Source organism: Microcaecilia unicolor, chromosome 5, assembly GCF_901765095.1.
Source record: "Microcaecilia unicolor chromosome 5, aMicUni1.1, whole genome shotgun sequence".
Lineage (NCBI taxonomy): Eukaryota > Metazoa > Chordata > Amphibia > Gymnophiona > Siphonopidae > Microcaecilia > Microcaecilia unicolor.
The window spans coordinates 36430045-36450914 of record NC_044035.1 but is presented as its reverse complement, the minus strand read 5'-3'; the positions used below and the strand labels follow the sequence as shown (position 1 = coordinate 36450914).

The following is a 20870-nucleotide window of genomic DNA, read 5'->3' as shown; positions in this document are numbered from 1 at the left end:
TTTCAGTTTCAGTTGGAATGAGTTTGCCCAGGAGTCCATAATGTTCAGGCCATCGTTGATTTCATTGGTTATTTCTTTCAGGTCATGTCTGAAGGGGATATAGATTGTAACATCATCTGCGTAAATGAACGGGTTGAGGCCTCGATTGGATAGGGACTGTGCAAGTGGAATCATCATCATGTTGAAGAGTATTGGTGATAGTGGTGATCCTTGAGGTACTCCACATGCTGCTTTCCACGGTGGTGATATGTTTGAGTTTGATTTTACTTGGTAAGTTCTGGTGGTTAGAAAACCTTTAATCCAATTAAGAATGTTTCCTTCAATCCCGAAGTGGCTGAGTAGTCTTAGTAGTATATTGTGGTTTACCATGTCGAATGCGCTCGACATGTCGAATTGGAGGAGGAGTATGCTTTTACCTTTGGCCATCTCCTGCTTGAATTTGGCCAGGAGGGTTGAAGGGTTGTGTAGTGCTCTCCACATGGGCTCAAGCCGTCTCTTGGGCAGCAGGGGTTGTGACCCCAAGGTGATGTTACTTTGTGCCAGTTAAGACAATTAGTCTTAATGAGAGGTTTTGAAATTTCTTCTTTGTAATTAGTGTTTTGCATTGACATGTGTTCACTGGCGCATTCCTGAGCTACACCTCTCTTTACACTAGTGATGATGTCACAGGAAAAAGTATGTTGTCTCTCTCCCTCTGCTGACAGGATGGGGATAAACCTCTTTTCAGGACTTGTCTAGCAATATTCAAAGAAAGAACAAATTTCTCCATTCTATTTTGTCTTTCTCCCAAAACTCTCCAAACCAGTTTTCATTCATTCTCTTTGCTGTATTCTATACCAGTCAGTGTATTTGCCATTTGGACTCTGGTTTGGGATATTGCAATCAATTTACATGTTAAAAGAACTGCCTCACACACAAAACTGCCATATCCATAGCTCAAGTTTACCAAAGTCCATCTTTTACCTAGTCAGTAGGAGTCCAGAGGTGCTTTGAAAGTATTTCTTTCTCCCAGGACCAAAAATACATTCAAAGCATTTCTCTCCCACAAGTCCAATAATCAGTTGAAATTTGTTCTTAGCACCTTCATCTGAATTTGTTATTTCTGTAGCTCCCAAAGGACTAATGATTTCAGATACCTGGCTGATAGTGTTAAGTGTTCCATTAGAGTACAGTATTGTTACTGTGACTCAGCATTTTATATTGACTAAGGGGAGTCTTACTTTGTGCTGTTATTTTCAGGTGATAAGTGAGAGGGATATTCTGGGAACACAATTAGTCAGGCGCAATGATGAACTGGCCTTGCTGTATGAAAAGATCAAAATTCAGCAATCCATATTAAACAAAGGAGAGAGCCAATACAAACAGAGAGTGGAGGACATTCGTCTTCTCAAACTGGAGATAAAGAAACTTCGTCGAGAAAAAGGAATTCTGTATAAGAGTGTGGCCAACGTGGAAGAACTCAGGTAGAAAAACAGATTGAATAAATTTCATCAAAGGTTGCATTTGTGTCACTGCATCTCATACACAGCATTTCAAATAACTTATTTTTCACACATGGTCAAGATTGTTATTTGCAAGCAACTCTCTCTAAAGAATGGTTGGCTTTATCTAGCCTCAAACATGAACTACTTTTAAATTCATGAACCAACAGAACAATAATTTCTCAGAACTATTGGCACCAAATCAGTCCTTATCAAAATCTTACTTTTTCTCATAATTACTGGGTCTATATAAAGCTTGATCAACTGCACTGGGAAAGGTGTTCACAGTTCATTGAGTTGCTAGTGTACATTAATTGGAATAGATTTTCAAGGTGGCAGATTGTCTACAAGTTTTTAACATGCCTAAACATGTTTCTTAGAAAAGAGTTTTAGGGGGTTTGAGTTTTCTGCAGCAGGGCTCATAGGAATAAAATGGGCCCTGTTGCAGATAACTTGAGCTAAACTTTAGTAAAAGACCCCCCCCCCCAGAGGGGCATAGTTGAACGGGGACGACCATCTCTAAGGGCGTCCATCTCTAAGGACATGCCGGCGAAGGGGCAGGGAAACCCGTATTATTGAAACAAGATGGGCGTCCATCTTTCATTTTGCTAATATGGTTGGGGACGCCCAAATCTCAACATTTAGGTCGACCTTAGAGATGGTTATCCTTAGAGATGTTCCTCCCCGTTTTTCGGTGATAATGGAAACTGAGGACGCCCATCTCAGAAACGACCAAATCCAAGCCATTTGGTCGTGGGAGGAGCCAGCATTTGTAGTGTATTGGTCCTCCTCACATGCCAGGACACCAACCGGGCACCCTACGGGGCACTGCAGTGGACTTCAGAAATTGCTCCCAGGTGCATAGCTCCCTTACCTTGGGTGCTGAGCCCCCCCCCAAAAAAAAACCCCACTCCCCACAACTGTACACCACTACCATAGCCCTTATGGACAAGCAGCATGACAAAGACTCTACAAGTGGATGATGTCATTCATGCTGAGCCCACATAGGAAAAGTTTCTCCTAGCCAAATAAGCTTCTAGAAACTTTGAGTATAACATATATGTGCACCTCTTCCCACGCTATTCTCACATGGGACCTCTTCAGTCTTTCATTTTATGCAGATCTATAGGGACCTGTTGCCCCCTGCGGCAGAGATTTCTCTTTAAAAAGTAGTGTTTAGCTTTGTGTATTTATGTGTGGTCTCCCTTCTCCTCATAGACTCCTTAGATAGATTTTCATTTTTGTCTTGTTTTTTTTCTTATTTTTCACATCTTCCTCATCATGTTAAAAGATCAAATGGACCTTGAGGGCATATAAGGAACAATGAGGGAAGCAAGGTAAGATGGGCAATCGTTCCTTTATCTACAGCAATCCCAAGTCCTTGGCCTGGTGAGCAGGGGTTGTCAGTGTCTAGGGAGATTTCCCTAGGGGACATTTGGGAGGCAGTAGTAAGGACTGAAGTTACTTTTTGAGATAGAGTTCCATAGACTTTTGAGTTCACTGAGCAGATAGTGGCTAAGTTAGTAGAGCATAAATGCAGGCTAGGAGACCTGAAATAACAATGCCCCCTATTAGGGTTTCGAGTATCCATGATTCAGTTATTTGGTGCAGTTTTTATAAGAAGTCAGCTTGGCTTTACATCGCAAATCGTAAGCCTTGGAGAATGGAAGCAGGATTCAAATTTTAAGGCTCATAGATTTTCCCAAGTGGAAACTTCTGACGCCTGTTGAAGTATAGAAGATGTAGCACATGGTAAGTGTAACTCTCTGCCCATGCTATGCCTCCTGAGGGAAAAATCTGAAAATGCAGTACAGGAAACAGACAAGCTACCACAGAACCCCTTAACGTGGCCGCACAATGCCCTGTTTCCATGTGTTAACCAGGTTTTAAAGGGAAGGGGAAAGGGAAATGGGACTTGATATACCGCTTTTCTGTGGTGTTTTGCAACTGCATTCAAAGCGGTTTACATATATACAGGTACTTATTTTGTACCAGGAGCAATGGAGGATTAAGTGACAGAGTCACAAGGAGCTGCAGTGGGACTTGAAGGTAGTTTCTCAGATCAAAGTCCGCTGCACTAACCACTAGGCTACTCCTCCTCCACTAGCAACGTTCCCTGTAGAAGCCTGCCCTTGCAGATCAGCAATGCGGCCGCACAGGCTTCTGTTTCTGTGAGTCTGACGTCCTGCACGTACGTGCAGGATGTCAGACTCACAGAAACAGAAGCCTGCGCGGCTGCGTTGCTGATCTGCAAGGGCAGGCTTCTACGTGGAATGTTGCTAGTGGAATAGCAACATTAACATTCCATGTAGAATCTCAAATAGTAGCAACAGAATCTCAGTAGTAGCAACATTCCATGTAGAATCTCAAATAGGGAAATGGGACTTGATATACCGCCTTTCTGTGGTATTTTGCAACTACATTCAAAGCAGTTTACATATATACAGGTACTTATTTTGTACCTGGGGCAATGGAGGGATAAGGGACTTGCCCACAGTCACAAGGAGCTGCAGTGGGAATCGAACCCAGTTCCCCAGGATCAAAGTCCGCTGCACTAACCACTAGGCTACTCCTCCACTCAGCATCCTTTAGTGGGCTTAACATCATTTAGTAAAAGGGTCCCTGGATTACCAATACATTTGTTAATGTCTTTAAAAAGAGCCTTTTTAATAAATTAAGAAATAACTAAAAAGCATCCAAAACTTGCCATGGGTGTGAATCACATGGTTGTGAGTCCCTTGTTGATTATCTAGAATGACTTTTATATACACATACTAAACATTAATTATAAATATGCAGTTTGTAAATTCCATTAAAACTTGTAGACATTTCTTAAAACATCAACTATCATAAAAGATGGAACCTATAAAATGAAATAACTCAGATATGTTGTTTACAGAAAAACTTTTAGTCTTAAAGGAGATACTGCATTAAGTTCAAATCTATGTCCCTTCTTCTCCATTTGCAAGCTTTATTCCAAAATGTTTCAAGTCCTCAAATGTGTGATTACATGATGATATTCCACAAGGGGTGCTGTTAGAATCTTCCTTTTTATACAGCTTTTATATTCCAGGAGCCTGGTCTTAATTTTTCTTTTTGTTTTACCCACGTTAAAAGAGGACATGGACACTGTTTCATATAGACAACATTTACACTGTTGCAATCTGAGTAATGCCTAATTATGTATTTTGTGTTGTAATGAGATGTTCAAACCGTGATATTATCATTGAATTACTACACACAATGCAATTGCCACATGAGAAATGCCTTTGTGGTAAGGAATCTTGTGCTCATTCATCTGGTAAAGTAGACGGCACTAATTTCTCTTTGAGATATTTTCCTCTTGAATATGCAACCGTTAATTTACTTTGTTTCAAACAGGCATGATTTTTCAAGATATACCATTTTCCCCCCTAATTATTCTCTGGATGTCTTATGCCAGACTTGAAAATCTTAATATACAAGACAATCCCTGGATCCTTTTCCTTGTTGAGGGAGATAGGGTTGAAGATGAACCTTGCAAACACATGCACAGGAGTTTTAATTGCATGCACATTCACTCTGGTAAGCCATTGTGTTTTATTCCACTCTTCCCTGTGCCACATCGTTTGTAGTGATTTATGTGATTCTATTCTCCTTAGGTTTTATCCTCAGTTATTTTATTCTTATTGATCTTTTTAAGAAAAGAGAAAATGGTCTCATTAGATACACCAGCAAGTTGGTATGGCTTCTGCTCATTTTATATACACACTAGTAACGAAGGCCAGTTTCAAAACGCAATGAAACAGGCGCTAGCAAGGGTCCCCTCCGTTCCTTCATGTTTCCCTGTCGTTTCTTTTTTTACAACATCCGTAAAATCCGCCCCTTTCTTTCCGAGCACTCTACCAAAACCCTAATCCACACCCTTGTCACCTCTCGTTTAGACTACTGCAATCTGCTTCTTGCTGGCCTCCCACTTAGTCACCTCTCTCCTCTCCAATCGGTTCAAAATTCTGCTGCCCATCTCGTCTTCCGCCAGGGTCGCTTTACTCATACGACCCCTCTCCTCAAGTCACTTCACTGGCTCCCTATCTGTTTTCACATCCTGTTCAAACTTCTTCTACTAACCTATAAATGTACTCACTCTGCTGCTCCCCAGTATCTCTCCACACTCGTCCTTCCCTACACCCCTTCCCGTGCACTCCGCTCCATGGATAAATCCTTCTTATCTGTTCCCTTCTCCACTACTGCCAACTCCAGACTTCGCGCCTTCTGTCTCGCTGCACCCTACGCCTGGAATAAACTTCCTGAGCCCCTACGTCTTGCCCCATCCTTGGCCACCTTTAAATCTAGACTGAAAGCCCACCTCTTTAACATTGCTTTTGACTCGTAAACACTTGTAACCACTCGCCTCCACCTACCCTCCTCTCTTCCTTCCCGTTCACATTAATTGATTTGATTTGCTTACTTTATTTATTTTTTGTCTATTAGATTGTAAGCTCTTTGAGCAGGGACTGTCTTTCTTCTATGTTTGTGCAGCGCTGCGTATGCCTTGTAGCGCTATAGAAATGCTAAATAGTAGTAGTAGTAGTAGTTCCCTCCCTCCCGAGTTGCAGACGGCCCTCCCACGGAGTTGTAGACTTCCCCCCTCCCTCCGATTGGAACCCCCTCCTTTCGCGTTACTGGCTGCCCCCCCCCCGTGGCGCGACTCTGTGGAGAGCACCTTTACCTCCGGAGAAGCTGGCCCAAAGCCTCAGCATGCGTGTGGTGATGGAGGTGGACTTCTTTTCAGTGCTGCGGGGCATTCCTTGTTGAAGGAGCATCTGTTGACGTGTCTTTGCGTGTGTCTGACGTCAGACGCATGCACAGAGACGACAGATACTCCTTCATGAAGGCACGCCCCGCAGGCGAGAAGAGAAGTTGTTCAGCGTTAGGAGAGGTAGGCGAAGGGTTCGGGGGAGGGTTTTCGGAGGGAAGGGTGCTGTGCAGAGGGTCGCGGAGGGGGTGTGTTGGAATCGGAGGGAGGGGGGAGTGAGTAAATGGTTGTTAGTGGCGTGATGGGCGTCAAAGTGGGAGGGATGGAGGGAGTGAAGTGTGTGGGTGGGGGCGGGTGTATTGATGGCCGTCTGTGTTGCGCCCTCGACGTCATCACGTTTGACGCGAGGGCGGGGAACACAGACATGGTGAGTTTCATGGCTTCACCACCATGAACTAATGAACCCTTGAGGGAGTGTGCAGTTGGCTTCAGGAGCTTTTGTCCTCAGAACATTGAGGTAGCGTTTTATGTACAGATGGGGCGTGGCTGAGGGCGGGTCTATGACTGAGGGTGACCCTAGCCTACGAAGACTACAGGAGTGCAGTGCTTCAGTGCCTTGCAGTGAGCTTCAGAACATTCGAGGTGGGATTTATTTATATAGATGTGCAAATGATACAAGTCCTATAATCTATACTGGCTATTTAAATGCTTGTTATTTTAGTGTTTATACATTTGCTCATACTAATGCAATGAATACCGTTATATATTGTCTACTTTAAATAAGTATTTACTATTGAATAAGTTTATGTCCTATGTTTAGTACTTACATATTAATCAGATTGGTTCATTATACCTTGTTGAATTTTGAGTTTGTGTACGTCCAAATTCGGTCTGCTGGATATTCATCGGGGATTGGGTCCAGGCATTGAAAGAATTTTTCATGGTCGGTGGTGTTAGGTGGTAACGTGGTTCGTAACTTTATAATTTTCTCGTTGAAATATTTAGCAAGGTTGTCTGCTGATGGGGTGTCTGTGTTAGTTGTGGTGACCGGTGTAGTGTCTAGTAGTTTGTTCACGAGTTGGAAACGTTTATGCGTGTTTTTGTAGTCTGGCCCAATTTTGGTTTTGTAGTATGACCTTTTGGTTTGTCTTATTGCATATTTGTATTTTCTTTGCGTTTGTTTCCATGCGTTAAGTGTGTGTTCATCTTTTATTTTATTCCATGCTCGTTCAAGCCTCCTAACTTGTGTTTTTAGTTTTTTCAGTTCTTCGTTAAACCATGATATCGAGTTTCTTACAGTAGAAAGGTTTGAATGTGTTGCTGTACTATTGGCAATGTGTGTATTATTTATAATTACCGACTAAAACGAAATAAATTGACTCATGTTTGGAAGGTGTTAATGTCCAAGAAACAACATAAAAGCGGCAGATGGACATTTTTCTTGCAAAAACATCCACATCCCTAGTCTGCAAACACGTTTTTATACAATTTTCTCTGCAGTTTGCCTGCACTGTGTCCAGATCACAAGGGGGCGTGTCAGGGGCATGTCAGGGGTGGGATTTGGGCATTCCCACAACTTTGACGTTTTTCTGCCATAATGGAACAAAGCAAAAACATCCAGGGCTAAAAGTTCGACATTTTGGTCTGGATCTGCTTCATTCATGACTAAATCATAAAAAGGTGTCCTAAATGACTAAATGACTACTGAAGGGATTAAGGCATGACCCCTCCCCCATTTACTCCCCCAGTGGTCACTGACCCCATCTACTCCCCAAAGGATGTGAAAGAAACAGTACATTCCAGCCTCTATGACAGGGTCGGATGTTATGACCAGTCCTATTAGAGCAGCAAGCATGTCAGTGGAGTGCACTGTGGAGAAGGGGACCCAGGCCCATAAACTACTGTAACTGTTACACTTGTGGTGAAAAGTGTCAGCCCCCCCCAAACCCACCAAAAACCTTACTGTACGCACATGTAGGTGACACCTGCAGCCATAAGGACCATTATAGTGGTGTATAGTTGGGCGCAGTAATTTCTTTTAGTAGGTTTTGAAGTGCTCCCTATCAAACATATAAATGGCAAGTGACCGACTCACCTGCAAATGCGCAGTAGAGACTTCCCTCTCTGTCCCGCTCTCGCGTCAAGACGTGATGACGTCAGAGGGCGGAACAGAGAGGGAAATGGAGTCAGACTGTTGGATGCTGCCGCTGGAGCCTGGAAACAAACATTGCGCGCACCAACCTCCACCCTCCCCCCATCCCCGCCGCCGCTCCCGCCCCCCTCCATATCGGGCCCCCTGCACTGACCTGACAGCGCCTCTCACCTCCGTGTGGAAGCGCTGCAGGCAGCAGCAGAGCGATCTGCTGCTGCTGCCTGCAGCACTTTCACACGGAGGTGAGAGGTGCTGTCAGGTCAGTGCAGGGGGCCCGGCACGGAGGGGGGAGGGAGCGGCGGCGAGGAGGGTAGCTGGAAATCTCGCCCATTTTAATGGGCTTAACGGCTAGTACAATATAAAGGGGTAACAGTGAGATGTGTACCTGGGAGCTTTATGTGAAGTCCACTGCAGTGCCCCCCAGGGTGCCCCACTGCTCTGCTGGGATGTCTGTGTGGCCAGTCTACTAAGAATGCTGGCTCCTCTTACATCCCAATGGCTTGAATGTTTTCCCCAATGGGATGTTTTTCACTTGGAGTTTTTTTTTTTTCCCCCCAAAAATGATCACAAAAGAAAGATGCACTGGGCACAAAACATCTAAAAACATCTAAGGAAATGCCCATTTTTGAAACAAAAAGATAAGACGTTTTTTTGGGTTTGAAAATGGCCATGTTCACCACTTGAATTTTGGCCTTTTTCAGCACAACGTCCAAAACCAGACTTAGATGTTTTATCAAAAATGCCCCTCTTAGTCTCTTAAGTATAGTCTGAAAGGTTGAAAATTAGTACGCTTGCTTCCATTCTCTTCTCAGAGGGCATCCTCTCCCTCTCAATTCTGTCTGGTGTCTCAGGTGATCTGTTCCTAATGCTCTCTTCTCTTGGGGATCCATTTCCTATATTCTCTCTAAAAATATTTTAGAAGGCCCTGCTAAAGGGGTATCAATCGCAGTGGAAGAGGATGAGGTAAAGAGGTCCTCTGAGTTGCTATGATGGTGATACCTGCTTCTTTGATTAATTGTATTATGGTAAAGGTGCTCAATTCGATAGTTACCTTCAAAAGAGCCAACATAGAAATTCAGGCTGTAGAGGCTCCCATTGCAGTTACTTTGATTTGTTGACAAAATTTATTTTGGAAACAAAAATAATTCTTCACCAATGAAATAATCATTACCCTTTACACCATCTCTTGACCTTTCGCTATACGGTCTTTACGGAAGAATATGTAAGAGATATACCTGTACCAGAAATGGTTTTCAAGGATGACAATAAGGAGGAGCTGAAAGAAATCTCTGCGAACATGGAAGATGTACTGAGCCAAATTGACAATTTAAAGAATAGTTAATCACCTGGACCAGATGGCATGCACCCTAGGGTGCTATTAGTGATCTGTAAGCTGTCATCCGTAGTACCTGAAGATTGGAGGGTGGCCGGTGTAGATATCAGGGAAAAAAAACTTCTTAAAAACCATCATCTGAAGTCTTTCTATTTCGAGGTAATTGAATCTTATCTATCAGTTTTATTGGCAGACCCAAGAAGAAGCTGTTACTATAGTCAGTCCAAGATGAAATAAGTACATAAGTACTGCCATACTGGGAAAGACCAAAGGTCCATCAAGCCCAGCATCCTGTTTCCAACAGTGGCCAATCCAGGTCACAAATACCTGGCAAGATCCCAAAAAAGTACAAAACATTTTATACTGCTTATCCCAGAAATAGTGGATTTTCCCCAAGTCCATTTAATAACGGTCTATGGACTTTTCCTTTAAGAAGCCGTCCAAACCTTTTTAAAACTCCGCTAAGCTAACCGCCTTTACCACATTCTTTGGCAACGAATTCCAGAGTTTAATTACAGGTTGAGTGAAGAAAAATGAACAATTTGCAAATCATTGAGGGGCTCTTTTACTAGAGCTTAGTGTATACTAACGGACATTAAGGTGGGCTAAATGCTGCACAAACTATTTCATACCTATGGGTCATGTGTACTTAGCGCTCGCTAATGTCCATTAGCGAGCACTAAGCATTAGTAAAAAGGCCCCTTAAAGAAAAAAAAATCATAAATCTGCCTGAAATAATTTCAGTTTGCAAAAACATGATTCAATAATATGATTAATCTTGGCTTCTAGTATCTAAGATGAATCTATCAGTATACTTAAACTTCATGGTATCTCTTCCCCTCCAATAATTGGTCCTTTCGGAGGAACAGAATGATCATTGCTCAATAACCGTAAAATTGTCGTCTTGTCAGCATTTCATTTTAAAGAATGAATTCTCATTCAAGCAGCTATTTTATCAAAACAAAGATATAAAAACTTATACATCTGAGTTAAAGACTGCTGAATTGGGAGTATCAATTGGATGGTATCGGACAGGTATGATGTTCCCAGTGAACATAATATCCTAGCTAAGGGCTTAAATAGACACGAAACAATATAGGAGACAATGGGGAATCCTGAGGGACACCACAGCCTGGAGACCTGTAATCAGAAATCTCTTCATTTTTCATTCATTCATTCATACTTGTATCCCACAATTATCCAAAAACGAGTTTTGGTTCAATGTGACTTACATTTAACAGTTGTTAGAGATTGCATTGATTCAGTTACATTTACAAGGTTATATGATGCTGTGTTTTACAGTGGTTGGCAAGATAACTATTAGTACGTATGGAATAGTTGTTGGGTTTCTTGAGAAGATGTGTCTTAGTTCATTTCTTAAATGAAAAGATGTATTACAGTTAGAGGTTGTGTATTGTTGTTCCAGAATTAGTGCACATTTTGTCAAACTCTAACTTTTTTTTTCTCAAGAAAGCTGAAAACTATAACAACATATTAATTACCTGTGCATAAATCTAAGTTGGAATAACAACATTTCATGAGACACCAAATCAAATGCTGAGCTCACGTCCAGCTGGAGCAACATGACCATACCTTTTTTTTATTTATTTTATTTAAAATCATCCTAAATTCAATCATTAACACCAGTAAACAAGTTTCTGTACTAAAATCTTTTCTAAATCTAGACTACACACAATCCAAGATGTCCCACATATATTCAGTGAGGGACCCTTTTACAAAGGTGTGGTAGGCTCTACGTGTGTTCTGGGTGTGCCAAAACGAGACAACCACCTGGCTAGCAAGCACCCCTGGCGGTAATTTCAGATTTGAAGTGCACCCATAATGTTTGGACAACTTATTTTTTTTTTTCCTACTGCACATGGCAGTTCCAGTGTTAATCGGCAGTTGGTGCTCTCTGACTGGTCACTGCGTATGTAACACATGAGCCCTTACTGCTAGATCAATGAGTGGCGTTGGGGCTCAGGCCGTAAATAGGTTTGCGGCAGGGGCGTATCTGGACTTCGCCAGTAGGGGGGGTCCAGAGCCGAGGTGAGGGGTCACATTTTAGCCCCCCCCCAGCGCCGCCGCCGCCCCACCCGCCGCCATTGCTGCCACCCCCCTGCCGCCGCCAGAACCACCTCCGTGGCCCGCCCGACGACCGTCTCGACCGCCGCTGACCCTCCGCCTGCTGTCGCCTAACTTTGCTGGTGGGGGACCCCAACCCCCACCCCCCAACCCTCACCAGCCGAAGCCGTCTTCCTTCACTGTGCAGGACGTCAGAGTCAGACTAAGAAAGAAGAATCAAACAATGAAGGAAGACGGCTTCGGCTGGCAGGGGTTGGGGTCTCCCGCCAGCGAAGGTAGACGATGGCAGGTTGGCGGCGGGAGGGGGGTTGTGAGGGCTGTCGGTAGGGGGGTGCAGGGCCAAATCTATGGGGGCCCTGGCCCCCGTGGCCCCATTACAGATACGCCCCTGGTTTGCGGTGGTTTCAATTTTACCACTGGCCCTTTTCCCGGTCCATTAAAAAAAAGTGGTAAAATCTGGCCCAGCGCGCACCCAAAAACACACGCTTGTACTACTGCAGGCCACTTTTTACCGCGGCCTAGTAAAAGCACCCCTGAGTTCCTTAGCGCCACGTATCCCAAGTGTCTAAGCCGAGAATAGTAGGTTGACCATTGAACGGTAATTTGAACATTCCTTTAAAAATGTCTTCTCATCTTTTACTAAAGGAGTTAGGTAAATAGAGCCTAAAGATTCTGGAAAAAAAGATCTTGACCAAGAGATTAATTCATAAAAGAACTGCAGCCACACATTGGCCTCTGCGGGGGAAATATTGAAATAGGTGTGCAGGACAAGGATCTAGATCACAGAACCCTTTACTACATTTTTCTACCAGTTTATTTATAGTAAGCAGAGTAAATTCATCCTAATGGTGATTTAGAGGTATCCCTGCAAGATCCTCAATGGAAATATCGATGTTGTCAGTCAAAGTATAGTAATCTATTTAATCACTGAATAGCACTCTTAAACCAATAATTTGGTTTTTGAAACATTTAGCAAGATCAGTCATTGATTGTTTCTTTTCTGTCTTTATAGGTTTATGAGTTCTACAGATTTTCAGAAATTATTAATTGGTTTAAATCAAATTGTTGACTATTTTTTTAAGAAAACGGAAGCAATGATAAAGCATAATCTAAAAGTCATAATTTTCCTAATTTTATGAGAATAGATGATAATGTGATTATACTGGCCAATGAAGTTCACTATCTTGACTTTATTTTAAATGCACAGCTAATGAGACAAAGGGCTGGCCTTACCTCTAGGCAGATTAGGCATCTGCCTACAGCATCACAATTTGGGGGATGGTAACAAGTGCCTTTCAAAATGGCCCTGGAGTGGCTATTTGCCAACCAGGGCATATAACAGTGATAGCAGCAGACAGTGAGGTGAGGACAGTGCACTTCTTACCTTGCAGCTCATATACAGAGTCAGGGAGGCTGAACCAGTGGACTGCAGGTCTTCATTCTGTACTCTGGGGACTTGGAAAATATGCAGTAATGCCGATCCTTGTGGCCCCCTCCTTTGTCTACTGACATCCTTGCAGATCCAGAACAGAAGCATGCTGGTAGAGGGGCTGTGGAGACCAGAAGTACTGAGTCTGTGCTGCATCCCAATGGTCTGTGTTGCTAGCCAGAAGAAAGGGATCAAATGAAAAGTTGAGGCAACAGATGATTATTGCCCCCATCTATCTCTTCTTTTCATTCATCAGAGATATCCCTATCGGTAGCGGGGTTGGGGGGCGGGTGTTGGTGCTGGGAGGCAGTATGCTTGGAATCCTGTTCATGCTGTTGGGGGAGCTAAGATTTTGCAGTGGAAAGAGAAGGGTTTCCTCTTCTAAGTTTTGCTTAGCATGCAGAGGGCATTTCACACCACTGCTTGCCAGAGAGCTTACTAGTGGGCTCATTTTCGAAAGAGAAGGACGTCCATCTTTCGATATAAATCGGAAGATGGGCGTCCTTCTCACAGGGTTGTCCAAATCGGTATAACTGAAAGCCGATTTTGGACATCCCCAACTGCTTTCCGTTGCAGGGACGGCCAAAGTTCAAGGGGGCGTATCAGAAGCGTAACGAAGGCGGGACTTGGGCGTGCCTAACACTTGGACGTCCTTGACCCATAATCGAAAGAAACAAAGACGTCCCTGACGAACACTTGGACGACTTTACCTGGTCGTGTTTTTCTTACGACCAAGGCACAAAAATGTGCCTGAAATGACCAGATGACCACCGGAGAGAATCGGGGATGACCTCCCCTTACTCCCCCAGTGGTCACTAACCCCCTCCCACCCTCAAAAATATCTTTCAAAATATTGATTGCCAGCCTCTATGCCAGCCTCAGATGTCATATTCAGGTCCATCACAGCAGTATGCAGGTCCCTGGAGCAGTTTTAGTGGGTGCAGTGCACTTCAGGCAGGCAGACCCAGGCTCATTCCCCCCCCCCCCACCTGTTACGTTTGTGGAGGAAACAGTGAGCCCTCCAAAACCCACCACAAACCCACTGTATCCACATCTAGGTGCCCCCCTTCACCCGTAATGGCTATTGTAGTGGTGTACAGTTGGGGTTAGTGGGTTTTGGGGGGCTCATCTCACAAGGTAAGGGAGCTATGTACCTGGGAGCAATTTCTGAAGTCCACTGCAGTGCCCCCTAGGGTGCCCGGTTGGTGTCCTGGCATGTCAGGGGGAACAGTGCACTACAAATGCTGGTTCCTCCCACGACCAAAGGGCTTGCATTTGGTCGTTTCTGAGATGAATGTCCTTGGTTTTGATTATCGCAGAAAATCAGAAACGACCAAATCTAGGGATGACCAAATTTAAGGATTTGGATGTCCCTGACCATATTATCGAAATGAAAGATGGACGTCCATCTTGTTTTGAAAATATGGGTTTCTCCACCCCTGGATCAGGACGTTTTGCGAGGATGTCCAAATCGAAACGAGGACGTCCCTTTCGAAAATGCCCCTCTATGTTTTCTCCAGAGTGCTGCATGTGCTATAGCTTCCCTTCCAAAGTTACTTTCTGCTGTAGAGATCCCTGATTTTGGTTAGCTTGTTAACCAATTGAGTGTGCGCGGAAATCAGAATACACCCAGATTTGCGTGTGCAAATCCAGTCGGACTATATAGAATTTGGGGTAAATGTTTGTTAACGTTTAGAATAATGGCGTATCCCCCCTAATTCTATTTATTTATTTTCAATGTTTATCTCTCGCTTTATGCAAAGCGGCTAGCAATAAAATCTACATAGATCACATAGCAAACATCATTTAAAGCAGCAGCTTTGGACATCAGTAAAGGGTTCATTCCTCCGGCAAAGCCTTCACAAAAGAGTGGGCTTTCAGGTATTTTTTAAATTGCAGAGTATTTACAAGTCTCAAATGTCCTGGAAGCCTGTCCCACATCATAGGTCCTGCATAGAAAACGCATAGGTGTGGCTCTCAGGATAATGATGTGCTGTTGCAGTCTCAGATCTTAAAGATCACGTTGGACAATACATTTTTAAAATATTAGAAAAATATACAAGTACTGTAGCATGAATTTGCCGATGAATCAATAATAAAACTTTAAATATCACCCTTTGCACTACTGGTAACCAGTGCAGCTCTTTCAGCACTGGTGATATAGGGGTGCCCAATTTAGGCGCCAAAAAGAAGGAAGCAAGCTAAGTGCAATTCTACAAAGGCCCAATTCAGTACAGAAGGTGCCCATCACACTTAATTTTCTGCACTGAAAAAAGAGGCGGCGATGGGGGCGGAGCATGGGTGTGTCTATTTAGTAATTTATAAACTTATATTCCGTACAATCCAGAAGTCCTAGGTGGATCACAAAGCATACATTCATAATATAAAAATCACATATTACATACAAAAATAAGACCTTTAAACACATAAAAATAACCCATAAAAGTCAATAACTACAGCACCAAACACAAACTTGCATGTACTTAAATCAATCAGCCACCCTCTCGTATGCCTGTACAACGAGGAGAGTTTTTAATTCTCTTTTAATTCTTTCATATCCTGAGTCCTTCTCAGGCTCTGCAGTAATTTGCTCCATAACACAGGACCTGCTATATAAAAAAAATAGAATTCCTGAGCTCATTTGATTTTATCATATGGTGTGATGGAACATCCAATATAGATTGATCTGTTGATCTCAGCGATCATATGGGATGATATATATCAAGCTTCGCAGCTAAAACCCTAGCCATTGTCCCATTATTATTTTAAAAACCGTACAAATGATCTTGAATTGTATTTGGTGTTCAATAGGGAGCCAGTGTACTTCCTTTTTTTTTTTGGCGAGATATGCTCATAACGATTATAACCAGTTATGACCCTGGCGACTGAATCCTGGATCACCTGTAAGGCAGTCCATTACAATAATCGAAACTGGGTGAAACAAGGCTTTGAACCACCGACCAAAAATTGCATGGTTTCAACAAATCCTTTAAGCGGTTTATTAATCTCAATTAAAAAATACAAACCTAATAATTTTCTGAGTCTGCACCCTCATTGTTAAACCAGAATCCACAATCACTCCTAAATTACGTAATTTTTGAACAATAGAAATGTTACAAGAAATGATTTATCTTGGGGGAAAGAGCTCTAGAGCACTCGCTACTGTTTATAATTTAAGAGCAGGCGCTGTATTTATAAGTTTTAGGATATTAATTTCTCCACCAATCACCAAAGGTGATAATTGCAATAAATTAAATTAAGAATATATAAAAGATACCACATACTCAGAACACAAAGAGACCGTATTTTTAGCTTCAAAAAGGTTGATTTAATATACAAATGCACACGAGAGGTAGGTTTTTTAAAGAGATCTTTACAGATAATCTGTGCTAAAGTAAAGTAGCAGGTCTAGATCAAAAGTTATGTTACTTACAAGTCCTTGTTACATAGTATGAACAGCATGAGGTAAGCACATGTTCAGGACAGGAGCAGGGCTTCTGCAGTGAGTGGATCTGAGTTACTTACAGCTGAAGAGAGAATCTGAATCTTGGGGAAACAGCTTTTGCTTTTATATCTTGCAAGCTGCAGGAGGATATGATCACAGAGTCCCAGCACCTGCTTCCTGGTTTGCACTGGATAACTCGCCAGGCATTATGGTTATTGTAGTCTGTTCACATGATCTGCATTATAGGTCTCTCCTTTCTGCAGATGTCCTGGCGTCCATTTATCTGATAGATGATGGGAGGGGGCAGGTATACCTCTGATGACAGGCAAATGTTTTGTTTATGCTTTTCCTCTGAAGTCTTTGTCTTCAATGGGTTCTCCAGACTTTCGGTCTCTTGGGTCTTTGGTTTTCAGAGATGTCCTGATGAGCATCCAGGTACCCACCTTAGTCAAGCTTTTGTTAGGTGGGAGGGCAGAGGAAGCTATATCTCTCTCTTTTGTCTTTGTTAAGTGTTTGTAATTGACTAGCCCTGCTACCAGAAATTCCCAGGGACAAGGGGAAAGAAGATATTGAAATGCAGTTTCAATACATCTTTTAAAAGCTGCATTTTTATATTGGTAAAATCAATAACTCTGATAATTCTGACAATTGGCTTATACCATAACAGAAGTATCATCACCTTCAAAATTAAAAACTTATAGGCATGCCAGGGAAAACATGAATTGATAACATTCAAATCTGTATTTTGTTAACATTCAGTTTTAAACAATTTGCTTTCATCCAGCAATGAATAGACAGCATGACCAGGTTCAGATTACTAAACGTCGCTTTAATAGTGTCAACAAAAGGTATCAAAGACTAAATGTCTTCAGCATACAGTCTAAATTGGATGTTAAAACAATTCAGTAAAGGCAACAAAAAATACTGAACAGAACTGCTGATAAACAAGAATCTTGTGTTGTATCAGTGGCATCCTTTCCCTCATGAAAATCGGCGCAGAAACCGTATTCTACGAAAGGCGCGGATTCTGATGCCAACAAAGAAGCATGCGGATTTGTGCACTTGCTCCAAACAGTGCCCAAGTCTGATTGTATTTGTTTTTTGGGGGACTCAGAAACTCTGTTGGTGTCTTCTACTGTAGAATTTCTTATTTTTTTTTACATTCTACAGACACAGGTGTTTCTTACCTTGATCTCTGCTTCTGTAGGATAGTTCATCCTTTCTTAGAGTACCTTTAACTACAGCTGTTCCCTGCAATGAAGGTAAATTTCCTATTTCAGTTGTGCAACCATTTTCAATTGCTCTGTTATGGGTGGAGCATCCCAAGCTCCAGATGAGTGATGTGCATCAGGCTTCCTGTTCCAGTATGCAGCTTCACTGCCTGAAGGTGGTCTGAGGGCAATGTGAGTTCTGATGCATAACGAGATTACTTATCTCAATCAGGGTCTTGGGGGTGTGGTATCAGAATGTGCTTGTGCCTGTGTAACACTTCACATCCCATACCAGGATGGTTTGTGGGTGGCCAGAGATGTTTGACTTGTAGCTCTATGGATCCCTCATAGTCAAACTTTGGAGCTCTGCCTGGACCAATAGCTTAATGGTTAGGGCAATAGGCTGGGAGCAAGGAGAACTGGGCTCATTTCCCACTTCACCAACTGCTGGCCCACTCACTTAACCCCGTACTGCTTTAACTTTCGCAAAGCTAAGATTGAGTCTACCAGAAGATGCTATTATAAAAGAATGTCTGTAAACTTTGTACCTTGTACCATAGAACAATCCTATTGAGAGTATGTGTTTAGGTAAAACCAGTTACATCTGTCTTCTGGCTGTGGCCAGTGGGGAACAATTGCATGCTGAGCATCATTGTTCTGTTCTGAAGCTTCATTCTGGCATAGTGTCTCAGTTGGGGCTGTGTTATTGTATGCTTCATAACATTTGCTGAGCTTCATAGAGTCTGATCTGTTCAGTGTGATTGTGGAAGGTCAATAAAGGGGTCACAACCTCTTACTCAGTGTTCATCATTTTGTGGGAATATGCTACCGGAGGACGAGGGTCCATTGTGACCGGGTATTGTGGCTCACAGGAGCCCTCGAAATAGCAGGTGTTGCAAATAACTCCCCAATTGATACCCTTGCAGGTGACACATGCATCAGACAGGGCATTGCAACAGCATTCCTTATCCCTCTCTCTCTTCTTTCTGCTCTTCACAGTAGGCGGGAAACCTGTTTAGTAGCCTCAGAACCTTGATATCAGTTAGGGCAACCAAGGGAATTGAAAGGAGAACACAAGACCAATAATTTTGCTCTTAACCATAGCTTTCACCATTTTGCCCATCAGACTTGGATCCCCACTAGAGACTCAGGGGGAAGAGGAAGTAGGGAGTAGGGACAGAAAACATCGATACTGGACACCTGGGAGAAGGTGGGGAAAGGAAAAAAAGATGCTATACACCTAGGAGTAGGGAAGTTGAGATGCTGGACTTGGGAGATAAAGGAAAGAAAGGCGGTATGGACTGTGAAAGACTAGGAAAGTAAAGGGGGGTGCTGAATACTTGGATGGGGGAGGGGAAGCCTTTTAGCTGCTCCTGGGGGGAGGAGAACATAGCCAAAGGTTTGCCTAAGGTGTGAGATATCCTTGAGCTGGCCCTGATGATGTATTCACAGTTTTTGAAGGTAGACCATGGAACATACTTTAAACTAAGAACTGTAAGAGATTTAAGTGTTTTCTGTGTAAGGAAGATTTTTGGAGAGGTGTTCAAATTTTAACCACATATAACATTCTCTATTTGGGCTTTCCTGATGTACTAAGTAGGTCTTTGTACATGATTCAAAACTCTGCAGCACTTTTAATTAATGGAATCAAGAAAAATGAGCATATTAACTTGGTATTAGAATCTTTACACTGGTTGCGAGTTAAGAGTCAAAGTATTTTTAAGTGTTTTTGTTTGATATTTAAATCAATTTGAGGGATAGTAAAGATTTACTTTGATTCTCTTTGGTTGCAATATATTCCTGGACGTGTATTGTGATTCAGTCAACGGTTTTTGCATGAGATCCCTGCTGTATCCTATTGACTGTAAAGTAAGAACTTAGTTACATGCAATGTGAATAGCAGCCCTGCACCCCAGTGGCGTAGCCACAGGTGGGCCTGGCCCACCCACTAAGGGCTCAGGCCCACCCAACAGTAGCACATGTTTAGCCGTAGCTGGTGGGGATTCCAAGCTCCGCCAGCTGAAGACTTCCCCCTAATGGTAATAAAAACACTACTCTCCACGATACCAGCACCTGTGCATTCTCAGTTTTCAGTCATGCCTGCTTCAGACTGCCAAGGTGGAAAAAAGCGTTTTCCCTCCAGATGAGATATATTTATTTTTTTTGGGGGGGGGGGGGGGGGGGGAGGAGAACACTTGGTGCCCACCCAGTTCTAGCCTAGGCCCACCCAAAATCTGTTGTCTGGCTACGCCCCTGCTGCACCCCATCTGCATTACTGAAATATTTAACTGACTTCTTTACGTGCCGAAAGGGATTTAAAACAGTATTTACCAAGAACATTAATCATTATTGTTTCTATACACATATAAGTGAGTTATGAGGATTAGAAAGGTGTAGGCTATTTTCAAGAAAATTTTGTTTTAGTTTCTGATTTTACTGTCTTAAACTAAATGTTGAGTTTGACTATTTTATATTAAAAATGTTAATGTAAGTTGTAACCCACTTAGGGCCCTGTTTACTAAGCCGTGCTAGCATTTTTAGCGCATGCTAAAATTAGTATGTGCTAAACACTAGAGTTGCCCATATGTTTCTATGGGCAACTTAGCGTTTAGCACGTCCTAATCATTAGCGTGCCCTAAAAATGCTAATGTGCCCTTAAACACTGCTTAGTAAACCGGGCCCTTAGTAGTAATTGCTGTAGGAAGGCTAGAAATCAATAAATGAATGAATGAATTTTAGAAAGTAGCATGAAGGGGAAGGGAGAAAGGGTAGGTGTGACAGAACAGTGTGTTTGAAACCTATAAAACTGCCTTTATTAATTCTTGAAGTGCATTTCTCTAGTTTGGCCAGCAGGTGGTGCATGTTATGTTTTAAGCTGTTACAAAGAACTGACCTTTCTTTCTTTTAGTTAGCACTTAGATAAAGGAAATGCCTATAGTGATGTAACCAGCTTTTTAAAAAAACTTGTTGACTGGGCTCTGATTGGCCCAGGAGCTCTT

The 20870-nt window shown here is 42.7% G+C and overlaps 1 protein-coding gene across 1 annotated transcript in view; it reads left to right on the top strand.

The window, feature by feature from the left end:
- Window positions 1-20870, top strand: part of CFAP58 (cilia and flagella associated protein 58) — a 462734-nt gene that overhangs the window by 214122 nt on the left and 227742 nt on the right. Inside the window, exon 13 of the mRNA XM_030202779.1 lies at window positions 1240-1463. Within this exon, the coding sequence (XP_030058639.1) occupies window positions 1240-1463 (224 nt within the window). The remainder of the gene's footprint in view (window positions 1-1239; window positions 1464-20870) is intronic.